We start from the raw sequence: 13,341 nt of genomic DNA, 5'->3' as shown, positions 1-13,341 counted from the left end.
TGGCAGCTGGAATGGTTCCTTCTTGCCCTGCTAGGCCTTCCAGTGGGCAAAGGCAGATGTGTAGTTCCCTGAGAGAGAGGCTGTTTGCAGTAGCCCTACCTTCTGGAGAGAAGCCCTGGATGGCAGAGGTGGGCACCTTTTTATTAGGATGTCGGCAGCACAGAGTCTGGGCGCTGACTTGCCAGCCAGCCTCCTGGGCTACAAACCCTGCCCCAAGCACCCACCATGGCTCAGAACTCGCAAACCACAAGGCGTTCCTCTCCACAAGCCTTGTCGTTCCACTTGCCGTTGGTGAAGATCTCCACACAGTTCTCCGCACCGCCGTTGTTGTTGGGTTCCCCCGGGGCCCAGTTGGAGTAGACCAAGGGCTCCCCTGTGGGGTAGGTGAACGTGCCCTCCGTCTTGGTGTCAGTCATGCTCAGGAAAGCAGCCTTGTTCTGGGCTGCGACCAGCTCTTGCAAGGCGTCATTCTCAGCTGCGTTGCGTGGGGAGGCCAATTGGCCACCGGCCTGAACACACACACGCTGTGCATCCACGAAGAGTTTTTCAAAGCCTGCTGCCTTGAAGATCTTCTCCCCAACATCTTGGCCGTTGGGGAAGACAAGGACTAGAGAAGAGGAAAGTTAGATTGGGGTTATGGCAGCACCCTGTCAGAGTGTAGGAACTCCGAAACCCCTGTGCTCCAGCTCGCCTCTGAAACCTGGCCGTACAGAATATACATATACCCACCAGAGAGGAGGAAGTGGACACACAGTGTCAGAGAAGCCCCAGCTCCATGCTACACCATGAGTTTGACCACGCTCCCTTGTTTAGAGGTGAAAGGGTTGGAACTCAATAAGATGCCCAATGTCAAGGCAACCATCAAATAAGCAGTTAGGAATTAAAACTAATGCAGTCTAATAGCAGAGGTTGATCACGCTGAGTTCCAGCCAAGGTTGTGTGCCTAATCTATTTGTTGATTACGAGGTAGAATTGGACAACTGCTGTCGTTGGAACAGAACCTGGCTCCCTGACTCATGCAGTTGCTTAATTCCCAAGGTCAAGGACTGATGGTGCTGACGGGGAGGAGACTTGATCCATCTATTGTGTTGGAAGGTGAGGCTTTCAGGAAGTGATTAGGTTGGGTTACATTGCTGGGTTAGAGCTCCAGGATCAAGTCATGGTGGCTTTATCCAGAGAGACTATCAGGGAGTCCTGTCTCCCTCCTGCCTCCTGGCTCGCCACACAACCGTCCCCCAGTGTGTGTTCTACCCTCCACCACTCTCATCAACCCCAGACTAATGAGGCTGCCTGATCTTCAACAGTGAACCTCCAAAACTGTGAAAAAATTCAACCTTCTCAGTGACTTTCACTGCAGTCATGAAAAGCTAACACGAAAACTTCTCCATGGGAAATGATTATCAAGGCTTTCCGGGCCCGATTCTGAGAATACAGGAAAATGCAATGCAGTGAGCCCAGTGTCCTCCCTGCCATTACACTGTGGGGTTACCAGAGGATGCCTGTGCTCCGTAATGGGGTGAAAAGAGAGGAGAAGAGAGAATGTGAGAGCCAGGAGCTGAAACGTGATGACCCATGCTCTGGCCTAGCTCCACGTTGGCTTCTTGTTGTGCATGTGGGTGAAGCCCCAGCAGGTCAGCCTCCCCTGGAGGCATGGAGGGAGGGGATGAAGGCTGCCTCTCATCTGCCCTGTACCCTCAGAGAACTATGCCAGCCCTAGCTCTCGGATCAACACCTGGATTCTGTGCTACCTTGGACTGTACAACATCTCTGCTCATGCCCGGCTCCATAGACATAAGCAATGTGGTCTGTGCTGGGTGTTCCCATGTCTATCACAGAAACCAGCACTAGGTAGGCAGGAGTGAGGGCTACTGAGCTGCACTGGACTCAGCATCAGTCTGTCTCAGGACGTTGGTGGCACTGAGGTTGGAGGGTGCTCAGTCGCCCAGAAGTCTTGCCCGTGCTTCTGCTAGCCTGGTGAGCAGGTGCCATGGGTCACATCCTCCTACTTGTCCCTTAAATCATTTGCTAGCTCTTGGACCATGTGGCTACCCTGCTCCAGCCCAGCCCTAGCCTTAACCCCCTCCCTGCCCGAGTCCCAGGTCCAGCCCTGCACACAGTTGCCCCAACTCTTTTCCATCCAGTTCTTGGGCCAGACCCAATATCAGGTCTGGTCAAAGGCCCATCCCCACCCCCAAACCAAGGCTCAGACCCAGCATGGGGCCCAAAATCAATGCCAGGTTCAGGTTCAGACCCAGGAACTCACCTTTCCTATATATAGAGAGGGTGGCCTGGAGTTGCTGCAGCCGTCCCTGTAAGGCTTCCACTTGCTGTCTCAGAGTAGTGATGTCTATGGGAGGAGAAATCGCTTTGAGAAGACTTGTCCAATGCAGCCTAGGGATAGCTCAGAGCCCGGGCCACGTGGGAAGGATACCCAGCTGCACACATGAGGGCTGGAGATGAGGAGCTAGACCTACCCCTGGCAAAGCCTGAATCTGCTGACGCAGTTGGCCTCTGTGCAGATTTTTTTTTATTTTTTAATGATTCTGTGATGGTCAAGCAGAACGAGTCCCTGTACCTCAATGACACTGAATCAAATGACATTTCTACTCAAATTCTTGAGACATAGTGACAACTTCATTTGAAGGGAGGGGACAGGAACACAAGGTCCTCACTCCCGTTCATTGGGTTAGTTGATGCTCAAAACTATCCTACGAGGGGCCGGTGCTGTGGTGCACTAGGTTAACCCTCTGCCTGCGGCGTGGGCACTAGTTCAAGTCCCGGCTGCTTCTCCTCCGATCCAGCTCTCTGTTATGGGCTGGGAAGCAGTAGAAGATGGCCCAAGTCCTCGGGTCTCTGCACATGTGTTGGAGACCCAGAAGAAGCTTCTGGTTCTGGCTTTTGATAGCTCAGCTCCAGCCGTTGTGGCCATTTAGAGAGTGAACCAGCAGATGGAAGACTTCTCTCTCTCTTTCTCCCTCTCACGGGCTGTAACTCTACCTCTCAAATAAATAAATAAAATTCTTAAACAAACAAACAAACAAAAAACTGCCCTATGAGTAGGGAAGCCAGCTCTTGTTTCCTGATGGTCAGATGAAGAAACAGCCCAGGTTTGCACTCCCATGAGTCCCAGCTGGCTAAGACCAGAGCCCAGTGTTCTTGCCTTGCAGTCTGTCCTGGTCCCCCACCCCGCCTGTAGTTAATGTAGTTACTTTCCGGAGGAGGGCCTGCCCCAGGCTGGAGAGGCCTCCTCCCCACTCATGCCCTAGGGGATTCCCAGAGCCAGGAGCCTCTCCCTTACCTGGAAGTCCGCTTTCACCTTTGGCTCCTCTGTCTCCAGGAGCACCTCTGTCCCCCTTCATTCCTGGGGGACCCCTGGCACCTGGGGCTCCCTGTGGACCTGCAGCTCCAGGAGACCCTGGGGTCACAGAAGAGCAGTGGGAGCTATGTACCTGTTTCCCAGCATTTTCACCTTCCCTGTGCATGCACACACACACACACACATACACACACACACATACACACATACACACACACATACACACACACATACACACATACACACACATGCTGTCCTCACTGCCCAGCATGACATACTCCTCACATACAGAGCGTGCCCAGGCCCCAGCCACACCCCTTCTCTGCACTCTGAAAGTCTATCACACAGCAATCTTCCCCTGTGCACTGCATTCCCCAGTATCCGACGACCAACTCGCCTAGGCACAGATTATCCCCGTGGCTTAGCACCGCTCCCTGTCTGGATATGTAGCAGTTCCCAGAGCTCCAATGCCTACACGCCTTGGATGTAGACTCTCCCAACACCCAACAATGCCAGCTCTGACTTCAGCGCGGTGGCAGCGGAGGGGTTAGATGTTGGCACCTCCAAGAAGGCTCAAGACAACCAACTCCAGCCCCGCGGGAGCTCATTTGACCACTTACCAGTACTTCCAGGGGCGCCACGCTCACCAGGGGAACCTCTCTCCCCCTTCAAGCCCGGGGGGCCTGTTGCTCCTGCAGAGCCCTGTGTGCCCGGGGCACCAACTTCCCCTGAAGAAGGCACACAAGGGACAAGTGAGCTGAGACCATGTTCCAGCATGAGAATTTCCTCACTAGCAGAGCATTTTACCCACAACCCAGGGTGAGAGAGGGAACTGGGGAGACGTCTCATGGCTGCCTGGGGCTCCTCTGTGGCAGGTTAGAGGCAAATACTGCTCATGTGTGAATGCTGGGTGCTTGGCAAAGCCCTCATGCCCTGGACCCTTCCTGGCACTATCAGGATGCCTCCGGCCACATCACAGGCCACTCCTGCCATTCCTCCCTTCTCCCTCCCAGACTGCCCACAAATCGTCCATCTACCTTTGGGCCCAGCCTCTCCTTTTGGGCCTGGTTTTCCTTGAGGTCCTAGATTCCCCTGCTTCCCCAAGGCACCCTCTCTTCCAGCTGGACCAGGCACTCCCGGAAGTCCTGGAGGTCCTGGGGGAAAGGTGTAGCTCAGTTAGGAATACTGTAGGTCATATATAATACAGGCCAAGAGGCGGCATCATCCAACCACCTGGCAGTAGGCCCAGGGAGCCCTGCAATAACCCCGTGGTGTCTTCTTCCCTCTTCCTGGGATGAGCTCTGTGCACATCCTGGTGGCAGCAGCACCACCTGCAGACATCTGAGTTCTATGCCCAGGTGCTCACCAGGTGGTCCAGCGTCTCCCTTTGGTCCAGGTTCTCCAGCAGAGCCATTGTCCCCTTTGGGCCCCACTGGGCCAGCTGGCCCAGGCATGCCTGCTGGCCCTGCAGCTCCTGGGAAACCTGTAGCAGCAGAAGAAATGGACATAAACCTGGCCCTGAGCCCAGGAGGGGCCAGCTCCCTGCCAGCAGGGTCAGGTCCCCTGCCATTTCACTGACACACACTGGGGTCCAGCGGCGATCCAGAAAATGGGTGTCAACATGCCCCCTCTGAGCATCTAAGACTTCCGAGAGCTGGAGGCAGATTCAAGCCAGGGCCTGTCTGCCTCTCCACGTGGTACCCTTTCCCCTGACTTAGGGCGGCTGTAAGATGGCAGGAAGTCTGTCAACATTTACCTGTGATCATGGACTTCTTGATTGCTTTTATAAACATCACAGGAACCAAAGCTTATATAAGGAATGGCACCATACATGTTGTGATAACCTTAGTTCCTTGTCTGCTCATTTATCTACTCACTAAGAATCCATCTCTGCAACACCTACTTTAGGCATAGCATTGGGCCAGATGCAAATATTAGCATCAGGTCCTAGTCCACAAGAGATTTATAATAAAATGTGAGACAAGGATAACAGACATGGAAGACAATTCATAATACATCGTGTCTCTCATTCTATGCCAGCACACATGTGCATGCACACACACACACACACACACACAGGGAGAGAACCGTCTGCCTAGAGGAGGAAGCGAGACTTGCATGGCAAGAATTTAGAAGGACTGGCCGAGAGATGGTGGTATTTAAGACTTTGTCATCATGCCGCTGTGCCGGAAAAGGCCAGCTCTTCCTGGAGTAAGAGTGTGGTGGGATGGGAGAGTGGAAGATCCTGTGCTGGGCACTGCCCTGCTGCAGGTTCAAACCCTCCCTAGGGATGCTATGGGAGCTCAGAAGGGTGCAGGATGGGCCCTGCCTCTCACATTCGGCAGTGAACTGTGCTAGGGCCTGCAATGCCCTGACCGAGGGGAACAGCTCACTGTCTGGACGGGAGTGTTAGAGGCTGCCCATTCTTGGTGCTCAGACCATAAGTGGCTGTGAGAGCACTGAGACAGAAGGGGGCGCCCTCCTGAGCAGCAGCACCCAGGCCTCCCAAAGCACTACTTTTGCATTCTGGTATCCCCAAAGGCCTAAGGTGTACGCTAGAGATGCCCAAAATGACACCGTGTAGCCCAGCATTTAGGTCCCTTTTGACTGCCCTAAAATTTCTTCTCTCCTTCCATATCACAGTCATTCATTCCACAAAAGCTGGCGAAATAGTAGCAAACAAAACAGACCCCCAAAAAATCTCTTCTTCACGGAGCTTCAACTCAACCACATCATGGAAACAGATTCTAAACGACTAAAATGTATATTCTATGGTCTGTTAGATTATAATAAGTGGCACAGAGAAAGAACTCCAAAGAGCAGGGAGTGTTGGGGATGGTGGTGTCTGTTTTAAGGAGGGTGGTTGGGGAGCGTCACTGGGCAGGTGTTCTGTAGAGGTGAAGAGTGAGCCACAGGGCCATCCGTGAGAGCGAGTGACAAGGTCTCCAGAGGAAGGGGCTGAGTGTGGAGGGGCATCTGCTGGAAGCCAGGGTGGGTGCAGCTGGGTGGACGTGGGGAGGAACATCCCCAGGTGAACCTCACTGAATCATTCCAGGCAGGAGCACCGGGGGTGCTGAGGAGTAAGGGAACCATCCCCGACAAGACAGGGTCTGGGTCTTGGCCGGCGCCGCGGCTCACTAGGCTAATCCTCCGCCTAGCGGCGCCGGCACACCAGGTTCTAGTCCCGGTTGGGGCGCCGGATTCTGTCCCGGTTGCCCCTCTTCCAGGCCAGCCCTCTGCTGTGGCCAGGGAGTGCAGTGGAGGATGGCCCAAGTGCTTGGGCCCTGCACCCACATGGGAGACCAGGAGGAAGCACCTGGCTCCTGGCGGCCATTGGAGGGTGAACCAACGGCAAAGGAAGACCTTTCTCTCTGTCTCTCTCTCTCACTGTCCACTCTGCCTGTCAAAAAAGACAGGGTCTGGGTCTTACTTGCTGTCCATGATATGTGGAGCATCAGCACAGCACCCCGGCTCCGCATTGTCCCTGCTCCAGGGCCTCTCTGGCTGAAGACCACATGCTTCAGGGGATTTTGCCACATGTGTCAACTCCAGCCCCCCCCCCCCCCCATCTATGTGCATCAGGATTCTGAGGAGGCTCCGAGCCCCCCAGGCCTTTCTCAGATGCAGCGTAGTTGAGTGAGTAGAGTGGAACTTCCTCTCCTAGCCTGACTGTGCACGCTCCTCTGTCCGAGCACCAACTGAAAGCCAGGCTGGGATGTAGTGGGCTGGGCTATCCATATAGGAAAGGGAGGTCTTGTCCATACTCTCTGGGTGATGGGTCACTGTGGAAAAGGACCCAGTCCAGGGTCCCTCTGGGAGTCGGAGAGAGAAGGCCAGGACTCAGCGAGAGAGCGAGTCCATGGAATTCCACTTTTCTGCGGTCGGAGCTATGTGACCCTAATGATGTGGAGGGCTGTTTTCTCTTTGTAAAGGACACTCACTTTTCCCATTACCCCACCAGACCTAAGGGTGTCACATAGCAGCTTAAATGTCATTATTTTCCTTCTTCCTCCAGCCAAATAGAAGCCCTGATAGAGTCCTTTGGTTTCTGTTGCTGCTTCATTTTGTTTTGCCTTTTTTTTGCCAATAAGACCCAAATCCTCCCCTATTCCCCAGGAAGGATAAAGCATTACCAGGGACAGCCCCCATTATTCATCAGTACCTCCGGGAACCTCAGGAAAATTCACCTAATTGGTACAGAAGGAAGATGTAGCTTTATCTTGAAGACCTAATAAAAAGCAATGCACTTACTCCTCATGTAGGATCTCTGTCCTTAATGTGCTGTACATTGAGACTTAATGCTATAATGAGTACTCAAACAGTATATTTTGCTTTGTGTTTCTATGGGGGTGCAAACTGTTGAAATCTTTACTTAATGTATACTAAACTGATCTTCTGTAAAAAAAAAAAAAGAAGAAATTATCAATTCCCAACTTGACTCTCACTGGGATTAAACATGACAATAGGTCTGATCTGATTTCATCATCATTTAAAAAATCATCTATTATTTTTCACTTTATGTTTGTGTGGGAGCAAACTGTTGAAATCTTTACTTAATGTATGCTAAACTGATCTTCTGTATATAAAGAGAATCGAAAATGAATCCTCATGTGAATGGAAGGGGAGAGGGAGTGGGAAAGGGGAGGGATGCGGGTGGGAGAGACGATATGGGGGGGAAGCCATTGTAATCCATAAGCCGTACTTTGGAAATTTATATTCATTAAATAAAAGTTAAAAGAAAAAAAAGAAAAAAAAAACAATGCTCTTTGCTCAGTTATTTGCCACTGGATGGCAGTGATTATCCCCTTTGACAGAGAGGCTAACTGAGACTCTGTAACTCTGAGTGACTTGTCCCAGGGGTTCCCCACTGTGTAGACGGCGCTAGCCCTATGTTCTCTTTGATGCAGAAACTCTGCCTTTATGGGGCTGTTGCTGTGGTACAGTGGGTTGACACCCTGGCCTGAAGTGCTGGCATCCCATATGGGCACCAGTTTGAGTCCCAGCTGCTCCATTTCCTATCCAGCTCTCTGCTATGGCCTGGAAAAGCAGCAGAGATGGCCCAAGCCCTTGGGCCCCTGTACCTGTGTGGGAGACCAAGAAGAAGCTCCTGGCTCCTGGCTTTGGATCAACATACCTCCGGCCGTTCTGGCCAATTGAGGAGTGAACCAACAGATGGAAGAGCTCTCTCTCTCTGCCTCTCCTCCCTCTGCATAACTCTGACTTTCAAATAAATAAATAAGAATCTTAAAAAAGAAAGGAAGAAAGGAAGAAAGAAAGAAAAGAAACTCATGCCTTTGTCACCTTCCTGAGGGTATTTGTTTAGCTTTTCTGCATCAGTTTCCTTCCCCATCAAGGGAGATTAGCCTATTCCTTGTAAAACCTTTAAGAGGATTAAATGAACTACTCCACTGAATGCCCCAGCATAGGGCCAAGCAAAGAAATGTGAGCTTCCCATCTCCCCCTGTAATGTGTTAGGGAAAATGCTGTTGATTAGGCCTGAATGTTTGCCCACTTTTAATGCGGTGAAGTTTAATTAAATATTAAAGATATTTAACACTCTGCGTAGGCATCATTAGTCAATGAACACCTGTTAGCTATCTGAAAAGGGCTCTAGAGGGCCCTAAATATCAGTAACTTACCAACTATTTGGGGGTAATTTACTAACTATTTGCTTGTCCTTAGGGAGGGAGCCAGCTGGGGCCTTGGGGAGGAACCCGGAGGGTTGGGTGATACAGGGAGGCAGCTGGGGGCTCAGGAAAGCCTCTCACTTGCCAGCCGATGGAATGGACATGGTGCTGCAGAAGAGGGAACCAACCCCTGGAAGGAAGATCCCATCTCCGGGTTTTCCGTCACAAGCTATCCAGATGGGCTGGATCGGTGACAATTCCAACGCCCACCCCGCCCACCAGGACAAGCCCTGGGTCCCAGCTCTACCTGGATCCCCCTTCTCGCCCCGGGGGCCCTCTCTGCCATCCCGCCCATCTCGACCAGGAAGGCCATTCTCCACTGGGCCACACATGACCAGGGTGCAGGCGTTGCTCACTGTCCTCTGGGAGTAGGTCCTCATCTCTGCTTCCAGGCATCCCCGGGGCTGGGCAAGCAGGAACAGTGGGGTCAGGAGGAGGAGCAGCATGGCCTGCGGAGAAGAACAGAGAGGAAAGGACATGATTTCAGCTCTAGCACACGGTATAGGGCATGGCCCAGCTCCTGAAGGTCAGAAGCAGCCACTCCTTACCCCTCCCACTTCCTGCTATGGAGCTCAAAGCAGCCAGATGCTCAAAGTGGTTTGGAGACAAGATGGGCACATGGTCCAGCCTTGGAGAGCACTGGGACTCTCACATGGGTTGACCACAATGTCCTCGTTCTCACGTCCCCCACGCCATCCTCCATTCTGCCTTTTCTTGGGCACTGCCATTGGCACAGCGGCCAGCATGGTGCGTCTTCACTGAGGCTGCATATTCCATCCCCAAGGACCCAGTGAGTGCTCCCTCTGGGCAGGACTTTTGCCTTCTTGGACTCCTTCACCTTGTCTATACCAGGAGGTGGTTGGCTCAGCTCAGACAGGCAAACTTTTACTCCCTCACTGACATGCTGCCTTGAGTGTGTTAGCAATGGCAACTTACAGTGTTGTGAAAATGAGCGGGGGGTGGGGTGGGAGGGAAGGGCACTGTGGCATAGCGGGTAAAGTCACCGGCTGCAGTGCTGACATCCCATATGGCAGCCGGTTCAAGTCTCAGATACCCAATTCCGATCCAGCTCTCTGCTGTGGCCTGGAAAAGCAGTGGAAGTTGGCCCAAGTCCATGGGCCCCTGCACCCATGCATGACACCCAGAGGAAGCTCCTGACTACGGGTCGTCACAGCTCTGGCTGTTTTGTCCATCTGGGAAGTAAACCAGCAGATGAAAGACCTCTCTCTTTGTCTTGGCCTCTACCTCTCTGGAACTCTGCCTTTCAATTAAGGAAGGAAGGAAGGGAGGGAGGGAGGGAGAGAGGAAGGAAAGAAGGAAGATGAACCAGGGTTCTCAATGCCTAGTGACATCTGACTGAGCTCAGTCTGCAAGTGCAGCTGCATTTGCCAGGCGATTTGTCAGTTCTGAACCAGAGGTGGCCCCCAAGGAGAAGAAAGCCCCCGAGGGAACCCAGGGCACGTTTTCATCCAAGTTTAACCCACCAAGTTAGCAGCTGCAGAGACTCAGCCCCTCAGCTCTTCCCAGTGTACCTGAGAGGGCTGGAAGAGGGGACTTATGAGGGAAGGTGATACACCAGGTGGCCCCGGCCAGGGGAAAGGGCCTGTGGGACGTATGAGCAACTACCCAACAGGACATTCAGTTACCACCTGACAGGAGATGGTAACAGAGCACAAGGTAAGCGCAGGACCCGGGCCACTCTCTGCATCTGGGTGTCTTCCTGCCAAAGAGAGAAACCGTGAAGTAATGAGGGTGGAAGTGGGAGTCTCAGAGGCTGGACACAGAGCCAAAGGGTGCCCTGCAAAGACAAAAGGGTCAGCAGGCCAGCTCGGTCAATGTCAGGAGAGGGGCTACCTGGCCAGAGGGCCCCTCTCCAACAGCTGATAATGCGCCGTGTAGGCGACCCCTGTAACTCACGAGCCTCTCGCGCTGTTGAATTTGCCACCTCCTCAGGTGCCCCGCAAGCCTCTAGAAACACTAAGCTGAGCTCACAGGCTTGCACTCGTCCTGGTAGAGCCTTCCTGATCACCCAGGGGCCGACCCAGGCCAGAACAAGGGCAATGTCCCCTGTCCCACAGCTGCGTCAACTCTGGGACCCTGACACTGATTTGGGGGAAAAATGAAAGCAATACACCTTCTCCCACCAGCTCAAGATGGCTCAGAAATGCCATCACCCATTGCTGAAGGAAGAATCCAGACACAGGCAGGCTCAGAGGTCTCAGGCCTGAGATTCAGGTGGACAAGGCAGCCACAGCCCCTCAACCCATGCAGGGTTCACTTTAAGCTAAGCCTCCAGATAAGATTTTATAGGAAAAAAAGGACTCCTCTGGACACATGGTTGGAAAGCCAGAGTCCTAATTCATTAAGAATCATTTTAAGTCAAGTCTAGAGGCCAAGAGAGAAGCATCGGGATGGGTGTCGAACCCAAGCCTGTGAATGCCGGATCTGTTTCTCCTCCACTTCTCTTTCTGAAGAAACCAGGAGCAGACAAGGAGCCAAGAGAGAAGGTGGAATTGCACTGCCCACCTGAGGCTTCCAGGCAAGAGCATCTAAGAGAGGGTGTCCCATCCTACTCACCCACCGCACCCCCGTTCAGCAAGCAAGTGCCCTGCTGGTTCCATGCCGCTTAGTGGAGGGCAGACGGGCACCTCCCCACCCCGTGTGCCCCCACCTCCCAAACCCAACTGCAAGACCAGAAGAGCTGCAGACCCTCCTCCCTTCAACTCCAGCATGGAACACTGTCCAGACGGCCACAGGATATTCATAGGCCACAGGGAAAAGAAAACGAGACACTCACAGGCTACTTCCTCTGGGGCCCCAGGAGCTCCAGACAAACTGGTCCTGGCTTGGCAGGTGCGCACTCTTTATGCCTGTCCTGTAAGCTGAGCTGCCAGGCCCTGGTCTTCTGAGAACTCCCTTCAAGAAGTGGAGGCAGTTTTCTTCCTTGTTGACTCACTCCCTCTTACCCCCAACTGTGTGCTAAAACCCTGATGCTGATAAACGGAACACTTCCCACATCATCACGTTAGGGTGATTCCCATCTGCACCCCACTGAGGCCCTGGGAGCCCAAAACAACCCCCTCAGTGTCTGTATTTTAGAGATGTCCATGAATCTGAGGTCCAGACATTACTGAGTTGCACAACGACCTAGAGTGACTTCAAAAAGAAACTCACATCTGCAGATCTCAAGAGCCAGGACCTGCCTTGTGCAATTTCCTTCTCCATCTCAACAGCCCGGATTGTGAAAGAGCTGCTTGGCATATCCGGGCAGGGGTGAGGCAGGTGCAGGAGCTGCAGAAGCAGCAGCCTTGGAAGGGGGTTGGGGGAGTGACTCGTGGAGCTGCCACCTGTCCCTCTTTGGCAACCTGCTCCAGGCCTCAGAGAGCCCCCATTTTCCTCTTGTGAGATTGACTTCAGAACCAGGCCTGACCTTGCCTTTGTTCAGACTTGTATTTTCCACTTCCTCCCCTGGTGTCTGCCTTGTGCATTGAGATAAATTAGGACCCCTGAGCTGTGAACACTCTTGTCACAGACCCACGCGAGGGAGCTATTAACTTACAGTGCTTGGGGGGTAGTGGTTCACCCTCTGCCACTGCTGTCATCTTTGCTCCTGTCTTGAGTCTTGTGACTTGATCTTTTGCATCAGTTTTGCCTAATTTTGCATGCAAGCAGACCTATTTCTCCAATATCCCCCCTTGACCACCCACAGGTGCTGCTCACTTGCTCATGGCTTTGGATACTCCTGGTGGCATCTCCTTGCATAATGTTAAATCTACAACATCACGTTTCCCAGACTGGCGAAGAAAGGTTGTTTTAAAAAATATTTATTTCTCTTTTTTTGAAAGGCAGATTTACAACAGAGGCAGAGACAGAGGAAGAAGTCTTCCATCCACTGGCTCACTCCCCAAATGGCAGCAATGACCGGTGCTGGGCCAGGCTGAAGCCAAGAGCCAGGAGCTTCTTGCGGGTCTCCCACAAGGATGCAGGGGCTCTCCTCTGCTGTTTTCCCAGGCATATTAACAGGGAGCGGGATCAGAAGTGGAGCAGCTGGCACTTGAACCCAGGGTCCACTCTGGTGCCTGGCTCAAGTTGGGAGGCCTTGAGGATGGGTGGCAGTGGCCAAGTCTTCTCAGGAACCACTTTCCACTGGAGGACCAGGGGCTGAGCTCTAGGGTGGACCCACAGGCTTTCATGAATGACGCTTTGAAAAGGCACCCTGTTCTCTGCGCTGTTGTGATTCTGCTGCATTGGAAACTGGTCCTGGGAGGGCGGCTCCTGCCAGTAATCCGGAGGCTGCTGGGGCTGCTGAGGGTGCGTTCCCCAGCCATTCTGCTGCCA

The 13,341-nt window shown here is 52.9% G+C and overlaps 1 protein-coding gene across 2 annotated transcripts; it reads right to left on the bottom strand.

The window, feature by feature from the left end:
* Positions 1 to 120: 120 nt before the first annotated feature.
* LOC100357777 (pulmonary surfactant-associated protein D) lies at positions 121 to 12,163 on the bottom strand. 2 transcript variants are annotated; one of them, XM_051833023.2, is made up of 8 exons: positions 11,801 to 12,163; positions 9,251 to 9,452; positions 4,683 to 4,799; positions 4,354 to 4,470; positions 3,937 to 4,044; positions 3,299 to 3,415; positions 2,264 to 2,347; positions 121 to 607 (listed from the first exon to the last, which is right to left on the bottom strand). In XM_051833023.2, exons 2-8 carry the CDS (start codon positions 9,447 to 9,449, stop codon positions 231 to 233), a joined length of 1,119 nt encoding a protein of 372 aa, XP_051688983.1. In that variant the 5' UTR covers positions 9,450 to 9,452; positions 11,801 to 12,163; the 3' UTR covers positions 121 to 230. The 2 variants fall into 2 exon arrangements, with proteins under 2 accessions (XP_051688983.1, XP_051688984.1); XM_051833024.2 differs by lacking the exon at positions 11,801 to 12,163 and adding an exon at positions 10,653 to 10,718.
* Between the last annotated feature and the right edge of the window lie 1,178 nt (positions 12,164 to 13,341).

The sequence above is a fragment of the Oryctolagus cuniculus genome, chromosome 15, assembly GCF_964237555.1.
Source record: "Oryctolagus cuniculus chromosome 15, mOryCun1.1, whole genome shotgun sequence".
Taxonomy (NCBI): Eukaryota; Metazoa; Chordata; class Mammalia; order Lagomorpha; family Leporidae; genus Oryctolagus; species Oryctolagus cuniculus.
Note: the sequence above shows the minus strand (reverse complement) of the source record. Positions and strands in the feature narration are given on the sequence as shown.

Bases quoted from the DNA above. Each gene is read 5' to 3' on its own strand.
- LOC100357777 (XM_051833023.2), bottom strand. From the start codon at position 9,449: ATGCTGCTCCTCCTCCTGACCCCACTGTTCCTGCTTGCCCAGCCCCGG. The intron at 4,045-4,353 runs GTAGATGGACGA...TGCCTTCTTCAG, and splicing joins AGGAGAGGCTGGGCCCAAAG to GGGAAGTTGGTGCCCCGGGC. The intron at 2,348-3,298 runs GTAAGGGAGAGG...CTCCTCCCATAG, and splicing joins AGGTGAAAGCGGACTTCCAG to ACATCACTACTCTGAGACAG.